At 60.6% G+C, this 20,000-nt stretch overlaps 1 protein-coding gene across 1 annotated transcript; it reads left to right on the top strand.

The window, feature by feature from the left end:
* Positions 1 to 901: 901 nt before the first annotated feature.
* Positions 902 to 19,882, top strand: COL9A3 (collagen type IX alpha 3 chain). Its single transcript, XM_027559097.1, has 32 exons — positions 902 to 1,162; positions 1,764 to 1,832; positions 3,006 to 3,041; positions 3,622 to 3,693; positions 4,390 to 4,443; positions 5,562 to 5,597; positions 5,809 to 5,832; positions 6,077 to 6,130; positions 6,473 to 6,526; positions 6,930 to 6,971; positions 8,097 to 8,153; positions 8,516 to 8,569; positions 9,180 to 9,233; positions 9,424 to 9,477; positions 9,890 to 9,943; positions 10,334 to 10,387; positions 11,058 to 11,111; positions 11,656 to 11,709; positions 11,801 to 11,854; positions 12,000 to 12,044; positions 12,164 to 12,217; positions 12,298 to 12,351; positions 12,814 to 12,867; positions 12,973 to 13,044; positions 13,366 to 13,401; positions 13,868 to 13,912; positions 15,121 to 15,153; positions 15,320 to 15,466; positions 15,625 to 15,679; positions 16,145 to 16,327; positions 18,347 to 18,424; positions 19,220 to 19,882. Exons 1-32 carry the CDS (start codon positions 917 to 919, stop codon positions 19,408 to 19,410), a joined length of 2,223 nt encoding a protein of 740 aa, XP_027414898.1. The 5' UTR covers positions 902 to 916; the 3' UTR covers positions 19,411 to 19,882.
* Positions 19,883 to 20,000: the final 118 nt, after the last annotated feature.

Consider the following 20,000-nt stretch of genomic DNA (forward strand, 5'->3'; position numbering starts at 1 on the left):
GCCTGACAAGCGGTTCACAGCTGAACCCAATGGGGAAGGGAAGGGAGGTTCTTAACTGTGTGGTCTACCTCCACGCACCTCCTCCATCGACTCAGAAGCTCTGAGTTGCCTCCTGCAGAAATTCTGAAGCCTTATTTCCCAGGGAATTCTAAAGATTCTGACACCAAGCAGGGGGGAGCTGCGGATTCTGAGCAATCGTAGGTGACCTGGACGTTTGAGTGTCCCCCTGCGGGACACTGAGTGCCCCTGGCCTCAGGTGCTGCCCCTCACCCTGCTGTCCCCATGCGTTTCCAGGTGAAGCACAGCTCACCCAGCTTGTGAGAAAGGAGCAGCCAGCCCCTGTCCACTGTTTCTCTCGAGCCTGGGGTCACGGGGGCACTTCCTTTCTCTGTGGGGCCCCCACTTTCCTCTTGGGGTGGCAGTGCCGGGTGAGAGTCCGGCCTTTGCCAGTGCTGGTTCAGGTACATGGACCACTCAGTACAGTTAAAGTTTGGGGTGAGGGCTCCGGTGAGGGGGGTTCCAGCCTGGCAGGCATGGCCCTGGGCGTCTGCTCACGGCAGGGACTGGCATCCTTGATGGGCCCTGTCTGGTCCCTGGCACAGATGTGTTCACTCTCTCTGAAGGACTTCCTGGGCCTTGGGCAGCGGGGTCCCTCTCAGGACCCCAGGGAGGAGAATGTGACTCGGTCAGCCCCTTGACAGGACCAGGACTGCCCCTTCTTCAAAGAAGCCTTCAGAGTGGGGCTCTGCCTCCACACCCTGGTCCAGGACCAAGTGAGAAAAGAGCCTCTTTCTTTTTTGCTGAAAGGTGTGTGTGTGTAACTCACCGGTCCCAGGATAATTTTAACTCAGAGGCTGGCCCCAAAAATGCCACTGGGTTTCTTTTTTCCCTGGCTGGCTCGGCAGGGAGTGGGGCGATGCAGAAGCCCCCGCCCACCCAGGTGGGCTGGCTGAATGGGGGGCTTGTGCGAGGGCCGGCGGGGCGGGAACTGGCATCTGGCCGGCCCACAACCAGCCCCGCCCGCCGAGCCCAGCTCGAGGCCCCTGCCTCCGCCGCCAGCTCCGCTCAGAGTGCAACTGCAGCCATGGCCGGAGCCCCCACCCTGGCCCTGCTGCTGTTGGGGCAGCTGCTGGCTGCCACCGTAATCTTGACTGAGGCACAGGTGAGCATGGGACCCGGGGCGCATGGGGCTTGCCTTTGAATGCAGCTAGGGTGGGGGTCCATGGCTCTGTGGTCACCTGTTGAGCAGCGCAGCCAGGGAATAAGCTCCCCACTTGCCCCCTGTAGCCAGTCTCCCTGAATCAGCGAGGGAGCCAGGAATTCCGGGGCACTTGGAGATGGCGGGCACAGTCTTGTCACTGCAAAGTTTCCGCACCACCTGGGCACAGGCTCGCCCTTGCCCGGGTGAGCCCCCATAGACACGGGGACACCCTGGGATTGAGTTCAGGGACTGCTCCGTCCTCAACCCAGCGGGTGTGGTGCCAGAGCTGCATCTCCACCAGAGACACACAATGTGGCCTTTGTTCCTCGTGGGCCTCGGACGTGGCCCCTCTTGGCCCAGCAAGGTGGCAGGGGACACTGCAACAGCCCGGGGGTCTGAAGGAGAATGGGGGAAGGGGCGGTGCGGACCCCTGCACAGGTCCGAGCTCTTCTCCGGACTGGGAGGAGGGGGTGCTCTGTCAGGCTAACCCCAGGGCCAACCAGGGGGACCCGCAGTGGGAGAGCATGGGGTGCTGCCACCTGATGATGTTTCTCCATTTCAGAAAGTGGGACCTCGAGGCCCCCCCGGTCCCCAAGGGCCACCTGGGAAGCCAGGAAAGGATGGCATTGATGTGAGTTTAGGGGGGATGATGGGGAAGCTTCTGTGGGGTTCTCACTCTGGCCCCAAACTCCCTGAGCCCCAGGCCTGACGGAGAGAGAGTCCACCTCCCAGAGCTGGGGTGATGTTGGGGGTAATGAGCACCCCTGTGGGATGTGAAATAGGACAAATGATCCTTGCTCCTGCTTGCAGTGGACCCCTCAGGGGTTGTCTCCCCAGAACAGGTGGGGTTGGCTGTGTAGTGCTCTTTGGGGTGGAAGTGTGGGCCCTGAGGCATGTCTCTGGGTCCCTGGAGGGCCCACACTCCTCTTTTCTGGAGGTGAAGGCCCAGGCATGGGCCTATGCCCCTAGCAGGGTCTCCGTGGCTACTAGAGGTTGGAGCCAGCCTTGAAGGGGCTGGGGGGCTATCATCCTCAAAGTGCCCCAACCTAAGTGTGGCCCTGGCCGTGTGGAAGCAGATGAGACCCCACAGCCTGCCCCCAGATCCAGGTGGGGTGAGAGCCCTGGACCCAGAGAGACTCAGCCAGGCCATGAAAGTTAGGGCCCTCCAGACCTCTCCTCACCAGTACTGTTCCCCGGTGGCGCCGCCCTTGGCCAGTTCTCAGCTCCTTGAGCCCCAGGGGCCTGCCCGGCTCTTGATGGCCCGAGTCTCCCTCCTTCCACCCCTCCGAAGGGCCATTGCCCAGTGCAGCCGTGTTGGGCCCTGGACCCAGGCAGCCTCCACTCCTGGTGGGGCTGGGCCCCTTGCACCCCAAGGCTCCGCAGCCGATAGGAGCCAGGCTCCATTGTACCCTCTAGGGATGTTTCCACGTAATACCTGGCCTGGAAGCTTTGGGTGGTCATCAGAGGGGAGGGGTGCTGGGGTGCCTTCCTCTGTGAGTGTGGGGGCTGCCACCTCTGACTAGGTTTCAGGCAGGTGGAGGGGTGGGCTTCATGATGCCTCCCATCATTTCTGGGATGTTCCTGTGCCCTCAGAGTGGGCTCAAAAGCCCCAATCTGTCCAGCTAACCCCTCTCCCCACCACCTGCCCTCTCCCCACCACCCACTGCTGTGACTACCCCTGGAAGGGAGGGGCCCACTGGTGTGGACGACAGGATGAGGGGCTCCATCTTGTCTTCTGGAGCCTCCTCTGCCCCAGCTCTGCTCCCTGGGGATGCTTGGTCACATGGGCATGTCCCCTCTGCAGGGAGAAGTTGGTCCTCCTGGTCTGCCTGGGCCCGCGGTGAGTGTCCTGGCTGCGGTGTGGGCTGTGTGTGTGGGGAGGGGGTGGGGATGTCCACCTTCTAGTCTGGAGGGGAGGGGTGGGCCTATAACAGAGGGGTCATTGACATCCCTTCCCATCATGCTGGGCCCTGGGTCACCAAAGGGGAGGCCTGGGAGAAGGGGCAGAGCAGAAAGCAGTGGGAGGGGACTAGGTGGGACTTGGTGCCTCTCAGGGCAGGGTCTGGCTTTTGAAGCTTGTTTGGGCCAGGGGAGGGGTCAACACAACCCTGCACGTCCAGCTTGTCAGAGGTCCCACAAGTGACCCTCCTGGAGCTGTTCAGGCCAGGAATTAAGGGCTCTAGGCTCACAGAGGGTATCCCAGCCCTTCACTGGGAAGGTTGAAGGGTCCAGGTGATTATCATACAGATGTGGCCAAGACAGGTAGGGGGCTGCTGGAGGAGGTGCCAGCGAAGGTGGGCAGCTGGGCCAGGGTCTAGTGGAGAGGCCCTCCTCGGGCCCCACTGGAGGACGTCTCTCTTCTTGGTGAAGGCCACTCTCTGGCTCAGCTTCTGTCATGCCTCTGCCCTTTCCCCCCACAGGGACCGAAAGGGGCCCCAGGGAAGCCAGGGAAACCAGGAGAGGCCGGGCTGCCTGGACTGCCTGGAGTGGATGTGAGTGTGCCTGCTCCTCCCCTCCCTGCCCGCTCCCCTCCTCTCCTCGTGCAAGCCCCCACCCCCTCCTGCCTGGAGGGGCTCCATCCCAGCGCCCAGGAGTCAGGTTTAATTGCTGCTCTCCAGCTGGGCCAGCTCAAATAGGAGAGTCTGGCCCAAGAGAATCTCCAGAGGTCCCCCAGCGGGGTCCCTTGGCCTCCGTCCCAGACCCGTCAGTGTCTGGCCCTGTCCACCAGACGACAGCGCCAGCACACAGGAGGGGCGAAAGTCCTGCCAGCTTCTCTGGGAACAAAGGCCCATTATCCAGGCCCCTCCAAGCCGCTGGCGGCTGCATCAGGGGTCCTCAGGAGCTTAAGGCGGAGCCCCAGGACGGGGGCTTTGTAAGCACTGGAGGGGGTCCAAGAGGGGAACTCTCCTGCTCCCTGGGCTTGTCCACTCCAGCAGGGGCTCCAGCTACTGGCTTCCCACAGGCTGCCCCCACCCCCCCAGCGCAGCACACCAGGTGGATGGTGGGTGTGGCCAGTGGGGGGAGGTACTAGTCTAGTCTTTCTCACCTCTCTGGACTGGCTTTAGAGAAGGGCCCATGGCTGGCTCTTTCCCCTGGAGGGGCACATCCTCCCTTTTTTTTTTTTTTTTGGAGGGGCACATCCTTCCTGTGTGACCCCTCTAGCCTCCCTCCTTCCATCTGCTCCCCAGGGTCTGACCGGGCAGGATGGACCTCCTGGACCCAAGGGCGCTCCCGGAGAACGGGTAAGGCAGGAACCGCATCCAGTGGCTTCAGCTTGGAGTTGAGGTCCTGGCCAAGGGCAGTCTAGCTGAGCACCGCCTGTCCACAGGGTGGGGGTTCTGAGGACAGCTGCCGTGACTGGACTGGCTGGGCCCTGCCCCTGATGTGGGTTGGAGGGGGCAGGAGGGCAGGTGGACACAGGGTGGCACGTTCCCTGTCCCCACCCCATCTGGTCAGAGCTGCCCCAGCCCTCAGACCGTGTTGAGGGGCTGGCATGGGCGGGGCATGGCTGGCCCTTCTCCTCTCGTGGTGAACCACTGCCCCTCTCTCTGAGGGGCCATGGTCATGGCCCAGCCTGTCCCCTGAGTCTGACCAGTGTCCACCAAAGCCTCTTTCTGGTTGATTAACTTCTCTCGTGGTGCTGACAGCAAAGCTGAACCCAACACTCCCTCTCCTTCCCCGCTTTAAGAAATGACCGTTTCCCAGCCCTGGAGTGCAGAGGACAGGGGGCTGGGTGTGGGGGAACCCAGGACACAGCACTGCCTTTGGGAACTGGGCTACGGAGCTTTCTTAGTAGAAACAAGGAAGAGAGAGGCTGCCTGCAGGAGGGCAGGTGCTTGGGTGATGCCAAGGAGGGTTTGGGAGATGGAGGAGGGTGGGAGAAAGTGGGCTAGCTCCAGGCTTTTCTGCTGGGAGCCTGGGACCCAGGAGGGGAGGGCCTCCAGTACAAGAACCTTGAAGTTGGGATGCAGGCAGGAGGAGGTCCAGGAGGGTGCTGACAGGCAGGTGGCTGCTGGAGCTTTGGGACTCTCTACTGTGGGCCAAGGTTGGAGGGCTTCCTGGAGGAACCGGCCATGGAGCTCCTCTGTGTGGCGTGGGTCACACCTGGTGGTCCATCCTGCCTGCAGCAGTGCTCCCAGGAAGGTGGGACCGGTTCTAGCTTTTCCTCTGCAGGATTGTTGGTAAAGGGCTGGACCCAGATCCCTGAGACATCAGAGGTCCCCCCACCGCCTGCTGTTAGTCTTCTGTGAAATAGGAACCCCTCCTCAGGGGAGATGGACTTGGGAGGGAGGGGAATGGGTTTGCATACACTGGCATAGTGCCTCTGCCAGCCCCTCTGACACCTCATTTCCTCCTGCAGGGAAGTCTGGGACCTCCAGGGCCACCTGGGCTGGGGGTGAGTACTGGCGTCTCCTCCTGGTGGGAGTTTGAGGGCCCCAAGCTCCCCAAATGCAGCCCCTCTGCAGCTTCTTCTGGGGTCCTGAGTGCCATCCGGGCTGTATCCTCTCATCCCCAGTGACTGCCCTACCAGCTCAGGGTGATGGGATGGGTGGTGGGCAACCCCCTCCCATCCCCAGCAAGCCCTGACCCCATTCTTGGCATTGCAGGGCAAAGGCCTCCCTGGACCTCCTGTGAGTACTTACAACCCTCGTACCCAACCCCCCCACCAAAGCATGCCCACCACACTCAGAGCCAACATGGTTACCAGGTCCCAAGCCAGGGTGAGGGTGGGGCTTGGTGGGGGGAGACAGAGTCCCTGTACCTAAACAGAGCTGGCCAGCCCTGTGAAGGGGATACAGGACAGAGTCTGAACTGCTCTGGGTCCTCAGAGCTCCTTGGGTGCAGACCCCGCTCTCTCACTTCTTACCTTCCCAGGGAGAGGCAGGGGTGAGCGGCCTCCCAGGTGGAATTGGCCTCCGGGGCCCCCCGGTGAGTGGCTGCCAGGACTCCCCAAAGGCAACTATGGGGGGGGGGCTTTCCCTCCCTTTTCCCTCCCTTCTCCCTCCCTCCTTCACCTTCTCCCTGCACCCCTCCTCTCCCTCTCCTCTTGCTTGTGGTCCTCAGTGGCTGAAGTCCAAGGACAGACTGGATCTCGGGATGCAGAAGGTGGGGGAGGGGCGAGCAGGTGGGGGGGCACCATAAGTGCATTGTCCTGGGCAGGGGGTGGGATGGGGAGGTCGGGGTCGGGGGGCTCGTGTCTGGAGGAGGCTGGTCGCCTCACCCCTGGTGGGGGCTGCTCCTGCTCTTTCTAAGTCATAACCCCTCCCACAGGGACCCTCAGGACTCCCAGGCCTCCCTGGCCCCCCAGGACCTCCTGGCCCCCCTGTGAGTACTGGACAGAGGCTCTCAAGCTCTCGGGCGAGTCTCAGGCATGGGTGACTGCTTGGTGGGTGGGACTCCCTTGTCCCCAGGGTGCCCATCCTCAGGCCCCCCAGGCTGTCAGCCCCAGGACCCATGTCTGCATGGAGAGTCCTGGCCACACCCCAGACAGGGGCTAGGGCCAGGCTGGAGCAGTGCATCAGCTGACCCCAGCTAGTGGGGCTCAGGCCTGGGGACCGCCCCATCCCAAGGGCAGACGGTTTTTGTCATTGTCACGCACTCTGCAGAGGGGCCAGCTGGCACTGGCCACTGGAGGATGAAGGGCCCAAGCGCCTTGGTGGTCTCGCGTGGTGGGTTGTAGGGAGAGAGCATGGAGGGCTGTGTCGAAGCTGGCATCTCTGTCTTCCAGGGTCACCCAGGGGTGCTTCCCGAAGGTGCTACTGATCTTCAGGTGGGCATGTGCGGCCTTTTCAAAGCCTTTTGTGGGGGTGCCTGTCTTGGTGGGAGGGGGCCCCATCTGGAGAGCACAGGAAGGCAGGGATGGGAGCTCCCTAGGAATGGGCTCAGTGCAGGCAGCACCAGTTCTGGGTGTAGCATCCCCCCACACTGCCCTCTCCCCACCCCCACAGCCTAGCCTTGCACCATCGCGTCTCCCTGGCATGCACGGTAGCGCAAATGGAAGTTAATTTAAGCAAAATCACATGTTGACCAATTCTGCTCCTCCTTGGCACAGCCAGGCTTTGCGTGTGAAGGCCAGGTTTTAGCCACGCAGGGCAAGCTTGACCGCCTTGATGGGGCAGACAGAAACTTTCAGGCTACAGTCTAGTAGTTGAGCTTTGTCTCTCATGTAAGAACAGTGACTCTGGAGGCCTGGGGTTCGTGGGCCAACACCCAGCCTCCTGGAAGAAGCCAATGTAAGTTATTAAACAGAGGGCCTGGCCTGGCCCAGCTAGCCCACTGGTGCCCCTGCCGGCCCTTCTCGCCTCCACCTGTGTCCTGAGGGCTTGATGTTGGTGTCCCTGGGGAGGCTTCAGGGGGTCTTCTGGAAAGAGGAGAACGGCTGGGCCCCTGATGCTAGGGGATCAACTGGGGGGTGATGTCACTGGCTCTACCAGATGAGCTGTGGAATGATCCGGAAGCCCCCACACCAGCCCTGGGCTCGCCGAGACCCTGGGGATGCCCAAGGGTCACACACGCCTCCCTCTGGCACCTCCATGCACCACGGGGACCCCGAGCAGGGCTGGCTGCCGAGCTGTGTGATGAAGGCTCCTTTGTGAAGCCAGCAGCCACTGTGCTGAATAGCTACTTTGAACCTGTGCTGGGCCGAGACATCAGAGCTGGGTGTGTGGAGGCGGCCTCGAGAGGCTGGTGGCTGCGGCCTGGCTCTGCAGTGCCTCACTACACCCCACGGCGGTCCTGAGTGAGGCCCTGTCTCAGCCCCTAGGAGGCCCCCTAGGGGCCGAGGTCCCCTTCACCTGTGCCAAATGGCCCATCTCAGGGCCTCCATGTTCTGACCTCAGTTCCCACTCCTATTCTCTTTGACCGGGAGGGGTCTGACCACTCTGTTTCCCAACAGTGCCCGGCCATCTGCCCGCCAGGCCCCCCCGGGCCCCCAGGAATGCCAGGGTTCAAGGTGAGCAGCCACTGAGGGTTGACACAGACCCCAGCCCACCCCTACACTCCCTAGGAGGTGGCCAGGCCCCCACATGGGCAGAGGTCAGGGGGTGGTGGGGTCACAGGGCTGTTGCAGGAAGCAGTGGGGGCTGGGGGTCCTTGCTGTGTCCCTGTCCCCTCAACACTGGTGACCCGCCGGGATAGGGGCATCGAGAGACAGTGTGGGGAAAGCTGGTCTCAGACCCCCACCCCAATCCTGGCCCAGCACTGCTCCCCCCACCAAGGCCTTGGTTTCCCCAGCTGGCTGATGGGCTGGGCAGGCCTAATTGTTTAGGACCGCTTGGGGGTGGGGCCATGACTGTCTGCTCACTGCTCTTTCAGGGACCCACCGGCTACAAAGGGGAGCCCGGAGAAGTTGGCAAGGATGGCGAAAAGGTAGAGGCCGGCCGTGGGGTGGAACCCGGCAGGGGGGTGGGGAGGAACGGGCGCTGGGGTGGGGTTGGGGTGAGGGGTTGGGATGAGTGAGAGGTGCTGGCTGCTTCCCAGGCAGGCAGGTGGGGGCACCCTGACTGAGCGGCTTCTGTGAACCCCCCATCCCCCCAATTCTGGGCCTGCCTGCCAGAGCCTGGTGGTTTGGGGCAGGGTCTCTGCACAGACCCCCACCACCTGGCCTCACACAGAGGTTCCCTGAGCCTGGGCAGACCCGCTGCCCTCCCTCCCTCATGGCCACTTCCCTGGAGGACATGTGTCTGTCCTTACCCGCAGACTAGGGCCCCTCTAGCATGGTTGGAGTGGCCAGACTGCCACGTGAGCGGCTGACCCCCACCACAAGGTGTCCGGGGAGGGCTGGGGTCCTTGCTGGGAGGAAGGACAGGGTGAGACCTCTCTGGAAAAAGGCCAGTGCCCCCTCGGCCTTGGAGGTGCAGCTGTGAGGTGAGGGCAGCGCCCCCCACTGCTAGGGCTTGGGCAGTAGGTAGGGAGAGAGGGCAAGGAGGAGAGCTGGGGCTGGCCTCACCCACCACCACTTTCTGTGCCTCTCTTGCAGGGTGACCCCGGCCCCCCTGGACCCCCTGGTATCCCGGGCACCGTGGGGTTGCAGGTGAGCAGGGAGAGGGGTTGGGCAGGTGAGGATGTGGGGTGGACAGCTCAGGGCTGTGAGGAGTGGTCCACCAACTCCCAGGACGGGACTGGGTGGGGGTCCTGAGACCAGGGTCTCCATGGCTCCTGGGGGTGTGCACTCCTGGGGGACTGCTGGCCCGGGCCCTACAGCTCCAGCTCTCTCCCTTCAGGGTCCACGGGGCCTACGAGGACTTCCAGGGCCACTTGGACCCCCCGGGGACCGGGTAAGTCTACAAGCCGCCCCCCGCCTCCCGCCTACCTGGCCCTTGAGGGGCTATGGGCCAGCCTGAGGTAAAGAGGCATTGGGGGCCACCTCCCGAGGTCAGGTGGGCCCTGTGAGTGTGGGTCCTCACCCATGGCCATGGCAGGGCTGTCTCTAGAGTCCACTCACTGGATGGTTCCCCAAACCGGAGCCTGTGAAGGTTTTTGTGGGTCCAGGGGGTGGGAGGGGCAGATGGGGGGCATTGGGGAGGGGGCTTGGCAAATGTGGGGAAGGGAAGAGGCCTGGGGACCCTAGCGGGGTGCTGATGGGGCCGTTGCTGGGGTCTCCTGGGAGGGCCTCTCCAGACGGACCTGGGTGCTTTGGGGACGCCCCCAGGCTTCTGATGAGACGCTCAGGGTCTTTCTCCTCCACAGGGTCCCATTGGGTTCCGAGGGCCCCCTGGGATCCCAGGAGCCCCTGGGAAAGCGGTATGTGTGTGTCTGGGGGTGGGTGGGGTGGCCCCTGCAGGCCCAGCTCTGTTCTCTCCTCTCTTCCTCACCCAGTCGCCTTCCCCAGACCCACTGGGCTGCCCCAGCCCTTCCCGGGGCTTCACTGTCCCGTGGGCTCACATGGGGGATACATGTGTCACACCTAGGCAGGTACCCATGTGCATGCCTGAGGGGAAGGACTGGGCATGCCTGGCACGGGGTCAAGTTTCCCGAGGAGTCAGCCTGGCCCTCATGGGAGATCTGCGCCCTGTTTCCAGGCATGAAGTGGGTGGAGGTGTGGTCGGGGTCCCTCTGGCCTCTGCGACCCTCAGCAAGGTCACCCGCCCCCCACCTTGTTAACTCTTTCCCTGTTCCCCCTTGTCACTGCAGGGCGACAGAGGAGAGAGGGGCCCAGAGGGGTTCCGTGGCCCCAAGGGCGACCTTGTAAGTGAGAGAACCTGGGTTCTCTGGGTCCTTCCTGGGCAGAACCTGGTCCATGAGGGTGGGGGAGTCACACAGACAGCAAGTCCAGGGAGGCCTGGGGTGGCTGCCCTCTCCTGGAGGTAGGAGGAGCCCCTGGGTAGTGCCAGGCCCGGCCTGAGGAGAAAAGCCTTCCCCCCAGCCCAGGTAGCTTCCCCAGGAGCCCCCGGCCTTGTTTCCCCTGTGGCTCCTTGAAGCTACTGTCACCTAACAAGCTCCTCTTGGGAGTGGCCGGGCAGGGGCCAGAGGACCACTGACGTCCATCAAGAGGCCCTGGGCTGTGAGGCCTGACCTTGTGCCAGGACTGCCCAGCTGAGAGATGGAGCAACAGAAAACACGACTCTCGGGTTAAGTGACACTGAGATAATCAGACATCTGCCAAAATGAACTGAAGTGACCATCTCCAAACCCATCTCATCTTCCCCCGGCTTGAGAGCATCCCCAAGACCCTAAGATAGCTCCTGCTTGATGGGCCTTTTCCCCTAAGGGTTGGGTCTGGCCCCCACAGCTGTCCCCCAGCCAATCCTGAGTCTAGGAAGTGGTGGGCAAGCCTCCTGCCCACCTCCCAGGATCCAGTGACACATCTGGGAGAGCAGTCCCCGAGGCCTGACTGTGGTTCCTCCGTGTCTCCTAGGGCAGGCCTGGTCCTAAAGGCATCCCCGGCATGTCTGGGCCCAGTGGAGAGCCGGTGAGTGTCCGGGGCTGCCAGTGCATGGGGGGTCAGGGTGGGTGACCTGTGCAGCTCTCCTAACCCTCTGCCCACATTCAGCCTGGACCCACACTTCCTCCTGGCCCCCTGGCTCCTCCCCTACCCCAGCCTGAGAGGACAGGGTGGCACAGCCGGTGGTGGGAGGCAGAGCTAAAGGAGGGGAGGGGAGGGAGAGACCCTGGCTGCCGTCCTGCCGCCCTCCCAGCACGTGGCTATGTCTGTGGTTCCAAAATTGGTCTAGCCTGTGGGACTAGGCTCGATCCTGGCCTAGGCTCGATCGAAGGCCAGATCCTGGCTCCCAGGCCTCAATCTCCTGTTCTGTAAAGTGGGCACAGCAGACTTTCCCTGGAGTGCTGTGAAGAGTTTGGGTGCATCCTCCCTGCCCTCACCTGCACGATTGGAGGACAGCACAGGTCACCACCTGCCTGAGCCCAGGAGGGTAGACCCACGGCAGGACAGTGGGGAAGGGCAGGGCCTGGAGGGGGCCCACCGCTCACCCAGCCTCACACTGTCCCATCCCCAGGGCATGCCAGGCAAGGACGGCCAGGACGGCGTGCCAGGACTCGATGGCGAGAAGGTTGGTCCTGCCTGGGGGTCTGCAGGGAGGAGGAGGGTGTGTGGGGCATTCAGCCTGCAGGACCCCAGCACATGTCCCACAAACCCCACAGGGAGAAGCTGGTCGCCACGGTGCCCCGGGAGAGAAGGGGCCCAACGGGCTACCGGTGAGTGCATGCAGCTACCGGGCGGCCATCTACCCCGAGCAGGGGTGTGTGTGGGGTCTCTGCATCAAGGCCAGGGAGGCTGCGGGAGCCCCTCACTCTCAGGGTGCTCTGTCTCTGACCTTATGTGCTGACCTCTGACCTACAGGGTCTCCCCGGACGAGCAGGGTCCAAGGGTGAGAAAGGAGAACTGGTACGTGGTTGCTTTCTCCAGGAGAGGGAGAGGGGAAGGTGCAGCCGCAGTCTGGGTCCTGGGGGCAGAGGGGGCCCTCCCCTGCAGGCAGGCACTCAGGGTTCACCCCTCCCCCGCAGGGCAGACCTGGAGAGCTGGGTGAGGCCGGCCCCTCGGGAGAGCCTGGTGTCCCTGTGAGTATCTGCAGCTCTTGCCCCCTACTCGTGTGTGTGTGTGGAGCCTGCTGACACCCTCTGTCCCTTCTCGAGTGTAGGGAGATGTTGGCATGCCCGGCGAGCGTGGAGAGGCTGGACACAGGGGCTCAGCGGTGAGTTGGGGAAATGAAGTCTCAGGGGGCAATGGGCTCAGGGCCCGTTTCTCTGTGGGCTGGGGTGACATCTTGGAAGTATGAAAGGGCTGAGTCTGTGAAAGTTGGGACATGGTGGTGGCTGGGCCCCAGCTGTCCTGTCCTTGAGACTCTGGCTGAGGGTGCAGAGGCCCAGCACCCAGCACCAGGCCGAGGGAGCAGCCCCACCTCAGGCCCCTCCACGGACCCAGCAATGATGCCACCAGCCTTGGTGCCCAGGGCAACAGGGGAATTGGTGCCTGGTGCCACGTCCGGCTGATGCACGGGGTCCCAGGGCCTGACCTCTGCTACCTCAGCTGCCCCCAGGATGCCCCCTCCCCAGCAACTGGGCCAGATGGCTTGGGGTCAGTCCTTGTGCCTGCCTGCCCACCCAGCCCCCAAGGGGAGGCGGAGCTGGACTAACGCTCTACCTCTGTCTTTCAGGGGGCGCTGGGCCCGCAAGGCCCCCCCGGGGCCCCTGGCATCCGTGGCTTCCAGGTGGGTGAGATTTGGGGCCAGGGAGCCCAGGTGGGCCAATCGGGCTTGGGGAGAGTCAACACTGGGCTCCTTTGTGGGGCTGATGAGCTGGGCCCTTGTCTGTAGGGCCGGAAGGGCAGCATAGGAGACCCCGGCCTGCCGGGCCCCCAAGGCCTCCGAGGTGGTGTGGGCGACCGGGTAAGTGCTGTCCCTGCAGGAATCCCTGCACCCCCACGCCCCTCATCCCACCTCCCACAGTTCCACAACACACTCAAAGGCAGTGTTGGTGCCCAGTAGTCAGCACTGGGGGGTCCCCATTGTCCCTGAGACTTGGGGGCTGGGGCCATCAGGGAGGAGGCTAGGGGCAAGCTCCCAGCACGCTCAGGGGCCAAGATGCCAAGTGTCCGGGAGGAGCCCATGTGTGCCGAGCTGGTCCTGGCACCCCAGTGGGGGAAGGGCACTGGCCCCCTCCCCAACCCCGCTGTGATCCTCTAACGCTCATCACCCCTTTCTGACCAGGGCCCGGGAGGAGCTGCCGGCCCCAAGGGCGACCAGGTGAGACATCAGTGGTCAGGTCAGCTGGGGGGCTGCCACTGTCTTCAGGGCTGGGGGCACCTCCTTCTCTCCCTCCCTCCCTCCTTCCAGCTTTGTCGCTGCCCCCACTCCTGGCCCCCCAGGCTGACAACTCAGAGCACCCATGCAGACCGGGGTCAGTTGGCTCCTGGGTACAACAGAGGCTGCCTGTGGCCGGGGGTGCTTCTCAGGGACCCTCAGAGTAGGCATGCTCCCCATTGGCTGTCTGGGTCCCAGGAGCAGCACCTTCTCTCTGGAGGGCCCAGGGTGGGAGAGGGGCCCACAGCTCTGCTGCTGACCCCCCAACCCCCTGGAGTACCAAGAGCACCTAAAATGGTCCAAACCCACCTGAGGCTCTGCTCGCTGTCTGCCTGGCACCCAGGCCTGAGTCTTGGGCACGGCTCCCGCCAAGAATGGGTGTCGGCAGCTCGGCACTGTGTCATTTCAGGGCATCGCAGGTGCTGACGGCCTTCCTGGGGATAAAGGAGAACTGGTGAGTGTGACAGGCGGCCTCTTGCCATGGTTGTGGTGCGGGGAGGGCAGCATCTGCAGGTCTGTGGGGTGGGGGTGGGGCCGAGTCGAGGCCGAGGCAGAGGGTGGGACCTGTGCTGTCCCCTGTGGTGGGTCTTCTATCCCTCACCCCCTCTCCACACTCCCTCTGTGACTTTTCAGTATGAACTAGCCAGAGCTGAGGCTGAGCTACAGAAAACGCTGCTTCCACCGAGCTGATAGAACAAAAGGCTGATAGAACTGACAGTCACACTTCGGGAGGTGACTGAAAGGGAACAGTCAGGGTGTCTGGGAACAGGGACCATCGTGGCCGCACGTGGCTAGGGTCTCTGGCTCCGTGACCAAGCCTTTCTTTAAGTCTGGAAACGGCTCAGTCCAGGACCCTCGTCTCCAGCAGAATCTCGTAGCCCAGAGCCAACCTTTCCAGCTGGGGTGCTGGGCACCAGCTGTGGCTGGAGCGGAGGTGGTGTCGGGCTCTCACCGGAGAGCGGCCCGGGTGGAGGAGGGGTCCAGGGCCATCTGGCCACCGGCTGCTGCCCACTCCCTGTCCACAGCCTGCCAGGCAGATTCCTGGGTTCACAACTGGAGAAGGGGGGGCCTCAGCCACAGAGAGCTTCAGCTCTACCTTGTAAAACAAGAGTGAGAACAAAGCAAACATGGGTGAGAAGTGCACCACTGCTAATGACACTGCTTAGGGAAAATAAGGTGGCTCCCTGATGACTCAGACGGCAAAGCATCTGGCTGCAGTGCAGGAGACCGGCTTCGATCCCTGGGTCGGGAAGATCCCCCAGAGAATGAAATGGCAACCCACTCCAGCATTCTTGCCTGGAAAATCCCATAGATGGAGGAGTCTCGTAGGTTACAGTTCCTGGGGTTGCAAAGAGTTGGACATGACTGAGCAACTTCAGGGAAAATAAGTTTAAAAACATCAGTAGCTACAATACAATCTCAGCAATATAAAAATATAAAAAGAATATACAATATTTATGAACATATAAGAAACATACCTAGAGTAAGAAGGAGTAACCCCTGTGGATGCTGTCATGTAATCAGACAGCAGCTTCATGGGCGACTCGCTTTCTCTTCCTCCCCATCTAATAACAGGCAAAGCTGGCTCCTGGGGAACTAGTTCCCACAGCCAACAACACGTGAGTAACTGAAGTGCACAACTTCCCTTCTGCTCTTTTCCAGGGTCCCAGCGGCCCTGTTGGCCCCAAAGGAGAGGTGAGTGCCTGGCAGACACTGGCTCCCCGGCCCCCTTGGGGCCCCAGGCTGGCTCTGGGGCACTGATGGCCGTGTGGGTCAGAAGTGGGGAAACTGCCAGCTCCGAGGGAGAAGCCCCTGCAGGTGGCTCGGCCATGACCCCCTCCCTGCTTCTGTTTCCCTCCAGTCCGGCAGTCGCGGGGAGCTGGGCCCTAAGGGCATCCAGGGCCCCAATGGCACCAGCGGCGTAGATGGCGTCCCTGGCCCCCCTGGCCCCGTGGGCCTCCAGGGCGTGCGAGGCGTGCCTGGCATCACTGGAAAACCTGGGGTCCCGGTACGTGTCCCCTGGGAGCCAGTGCTCCTGCATGTTGGGCTCTTCCTGGATCTGGATCAAGTCCTTTCCAGACAATCAGGGTTCCTAGTGTTCGTGGGGGTGCCCCAAAGAGAAGTCAGTGGGCCCAATATGATGATGGATTTGGGGGTGAATTTCAGGGGAAAGAAGCCAGCGAGCAACACATCAGGGAGCTGTGCGGGGGGCTGGTCAGTGGTGAGTGTCCTTCCTCCCTCCCACCCCACCCTGCCTGGTCCACAGTGCCTGCAGCCTCACCCACCCCCAGCAGGGTCCCATTCTCACCCCCACCCTCCCCCTCCCCCCACCCCCCAGCCTCCCCCTCCCCTACCTCCAGCTTCCCCCTCCCCCCACTGCCACCCCCCACCCCCAGCCTCACCTCCACCCCACCCTCATCCCCACCCTCCATCACCTTCCAGCCAAGCCCACTGCTGGCGTCCCTGGGGTCTGCACTGGGTGGGCTCCTTCCCCTCAGCATTTCTTAGGCCTGTGATTTGCTCCTCAGCATTTCTCAGGGACAGCATACTGACACCATTTCTCACAGACCCAAAGCAGTTACAGCCCTTCGCAGTCAATGAACAAGCTGTCTTTGAAGAGCGGTATGCTCACACTTCACGTAACACACTTCTGATGAATACACGCCTGATCTTTGTTTTCCAAAAGAGCAAATCGCGCAACTGGCCGCGCACCTGAGGAAGCCCCTAGCACCAGGCTCCATCGGGCGACCGGGTCCTGCTGGCCCCCCGGGCCCCCCGGGCCCCCCAGGCTCCATTGGTCACCCCGGGGCTCGAGGGCCCCCTGGATACCGAGGTCCCACAGGAGAGCTTGGAGACCCTGGACCCAGAGGTGAGTGCAGCCCACTCCACCATGCAGCCACACGCTGGAGCCCCCCACCAGTATCTCCATGCAGTCTCCACGTTGAGATGCTCCCTTATGGGGACAGGGCGGGGAAGAGGCCCAGAGGGGAAACTGACCTCAGGGGCCCCATCCTTCCCCTCCCCTCTCCTCTCATCCCACCCTTCCCCTCCCCACGGGCTCCTCTAGAAAAGCCCCAGAGGTTAAGCCATTGCTAGAAATGCCTGGGGTACAGCCCTTCATGCTCTGGGGCCCAGCTCCTTATTAAACCCAAGGGTATGACAACATTTTCCAAAATGTGATGTTCTTCTCAAGTTTCATTAGAACAACATTTGGGGGAGGACAGGCTGAGAAGAATGAGAGGAATGAACCAACAGGAGCCCCATTTATATGTAAGAACAGTTCCTGTAATGAAAACTGGCATGTGTGAACATTTCTGTGGCAAAAGGCAAAAGTTAATGATATTGAGAAATGCATCTTAAGAACTAGGAGAGGTAATTTAGAAAGAGGCGGAAACCTTGACCCCCTGCCGTGGTGCCGTCGTCGAGGGAAGCTCAGTGCCCACACAGTAACACGGCTGTGGGAACTTCTGGCCATTAACCTCTTCTAAAAAAGGCCTTGAATACTTGGTTCATTATACATCATCTGCTACCACAGTCTGACTGTCTCAGGTCAGCTAGCTTCCCAGCCCAAATTCAGGATTTAGAGCTCTCATTGCTGCTAGTTCGTTTCAAACTTACTAACCAAATAATTTTCTATTTCTGAAAAACCGTTTAAGAAAAATGAAACTTACTTCTGTGAGTTCCTTTGTTCATCTGTGAGGTTCAGTGTAAATACTTCAGTAGATGAAATCGCTTCTGTAATTAGTGGTGTCGTTTCGTTACTGTAAAGACACTGAGAGTATTTTCAGCGCTAGAGGGCAAACGCCGGCGGACGCCCTTCTCTTCCCGGCAGGCTGAAGGCCACTGTCAGACAGCTTCCTGTTGTCTTGGGGACTTTACTGTCTGCAGTGGGGGATGGTTCCCCCCAAAGACAGACCAACAAGGTTTTATCCAAATAGGGATCTGAGTGCCTTTAAGACTGTTGAAAATAAAATTCAAAAACAGCATTCATCACCTTTATGGATTCTCAGAAAAACAGCATGACAGGACTCAGTGGAGGCAGCCATTCAGCTGCAGGGTCACTGTGCTCCCTGGGGTGCCTGCCTCGGGCTGGGGACACCTGAGGGTTATTGTTTGAGTTAAAAGAGAACATATTCTATAGGTCCTCGGGCAGATGCCACTGTCACTGCTGGGCATCCATCTCCCCAGAACAAAACGAGTCAGGGAGCCGTAGAGGCCGGGGAAGCCCAGGACCCGTGGGAGGCCCTGACTGCCTGGCCCTGGGGCTCCTAGTCCTCTGCAGAAGGTGTGCTACCTTCTGTGATGGGAAAAACGACAAACACCAATTGACAGGAAACTGGTGTCACTGCTTTTAGTGTCAGGCAGGACAGATGCCCCCAGCCCAGCTGTCTGCCTTAAGCAGCATCACTATGTGGACAAGAGGCTGTTTCCCCAGAACATCCCCAGGTCTTGCAGCCAGCATCACACAAGGCACGGGCAGCCAGCGGGCGCTCGCAGAGGGCCTTAGCGCACCTTCCAGACACCAGGGCCACAGAGGCCAAAAGCAGCCACGAGTGAGGGAGCAGAGAACAGAGTTCAGGGGGTGTTTGAAAACACCCTAAATAACTGTCAAAACTCATGGTGAACATAGGAATACACGGTAAACGCTCAGATTGAACAAGCTCAAAGTCCGAGAGTGATGTTCTGATACTGGGAGTCACACAAGTGGGTGACGTTGAGCCCGACACTTTGCTGCGTGTCCTTTCTAAATGTGTTTTGATTCAGTAAAAAGCTTAGAAAGCAGGCACCCTGCTTGTAAGAAGGCGGATCACCACTCACCACAGCCAGTCTGTCTTTGAACTTGAATCAGAGCTTCTAAGCATATGATTATGTCACTTGCTCTTAACAGGAAACCAGGGTGACAGAGGAGACAAAGGCTCAGCTGGCGAGGGCCTGGATGGGCCCGACGGAGACCAAGGGCTGCAAGGTACGAGACCACTGTCACTAACGTCCCACGGGCACATCTGGGGGGCGAGCACACTTCATCGCCTTCTAACAGAACAACTTCTCTCTCTTGGCAAAGCATTCTTAGAGGCGGGGTCAGGAGCTGTTTCAGTAACCACTTTTATATGGAAAAGCTGAATCAATGAATTTATCACCCTGTGTTGAAGTAGATTCAGTTAGATTCTATTCAAATAAAGCCGTCAGGTATTTCAGTTCAGTTCAAACAGAATTTTCTCTTAATTGACCCACGTGTACCCTGGGTGTTGGCAGTTTTCACGTCAAATATAAATGCTCTGCCAAGAGGGAAGAGGGCAGCTCCAGCCATGTTCCCTTCTGTGCCTTCTGGTGGGGGGATACATGCTGGGACCACCTCAACACACACCCATCAGCACCGCCCGGCTCCTGCTTTCTCCTCTGCTGACCTCCTCTTCCACCTGCTGTCCACCTGCTCAGGTGCCCCCACACAGGCCACACCCGTGGCTACCACCCTCATCGACAGCACCCCCATCCCTCACCCAAGACTCATTCCTCACACGGCACCGACTGACTCACTCCACGCTACCTTGCTAAGGACAGAACCCCGACTCCTGCACCCTGGGCCCATCCTCCCCACGCAAGGCCTCTGCCCTCACTGTTCTCCAGCCTGAGTGCGCCTCCCCTGGGCCCCTCCCAGAGTTAAGAAACAAGCTAGAGAAACACAAGCGTTGGGTTGGCTTAATGGACACTCCACTGATGTCCCCTTTCTGTGTCTCCACTCACCTTCCTGGGGGCTCTTAAGGACCGCAAGGCGTGCCCGGCATCAGCAAAGACGGCCGAGATGGGGCTCATGGAGAGCCTGGGCTCCCCGGCGATCCTGGCCTTCCTGGTGCCGTTGGCGCTCAGGGGCCTCCTGGCATCTGCGACACCTCTGCATGCCAAGGAGCTGTGATGGCAGCTGTCGGGGAGAAGTCAGGTCCCCGAAGCTCCTAAAACACAACTTCGGGAAGAGTGAGAAAGCGGTGCCAACTGAGCAGTGGGCTCTGGAAGGATCGTGGGGACCAGTGGCATCCTGGTATTGATGGGGGACGCCGCCCAGCAAGCCATCCAGCAAGGCTGCCCCTCCTCGTCCTCAGCAGCGACGACTGGACACTTGGTCCCCAAGAGCATGCTTCATCGAGCTGCTGTCAGAAGTGTTCCGTCTCTACATGAATTTACAATGGTCCCTTCAGCTGTAATGTCATACCTCAGACACAGACCAACATTTTCAGAAGGACTGAGGGTGTACACACAGAAGGTTCCGTACAATTCCGAGAAAGAACAGTCAGCAACTTGTTTACATGGCATTTGTGTAAAGACTAAGATAACACTTCAATAAAATGACACATGAAATCTTCAGATTAATGACTGGCCACAGTATTACCAAAAAAATAAATAAAGAATTTAACGTACGGTATCCCTTCCATACAAAGGTCTCGTCTGATTTACCTGCTTCTTTTGTGCACAAACTTTTAACTATCTCTGTTGACAGTATTTATTGAAAGTGACTGTATTGCACTAAAGCCTATTGGGATTATCTGTTG

Source organism: Bos indicus x Bos taurus, chromosome 13 (assembly GCF_003369695.1).
Source record: "Bos indicus x Bos taurus breed Angus x Brahman F1 hybrid chromosome 13, Bos_hybrid_MaternalHap_v2.0, whole genome shotgun sequence".
Classification (NCBI taxonomy): domain Eukaryota; kingdom Metazoa; phylum Chordata; class Mammalia; order Artiodactyla; family Bovidae; genus Bos; species Bos indicus x Bos taurus.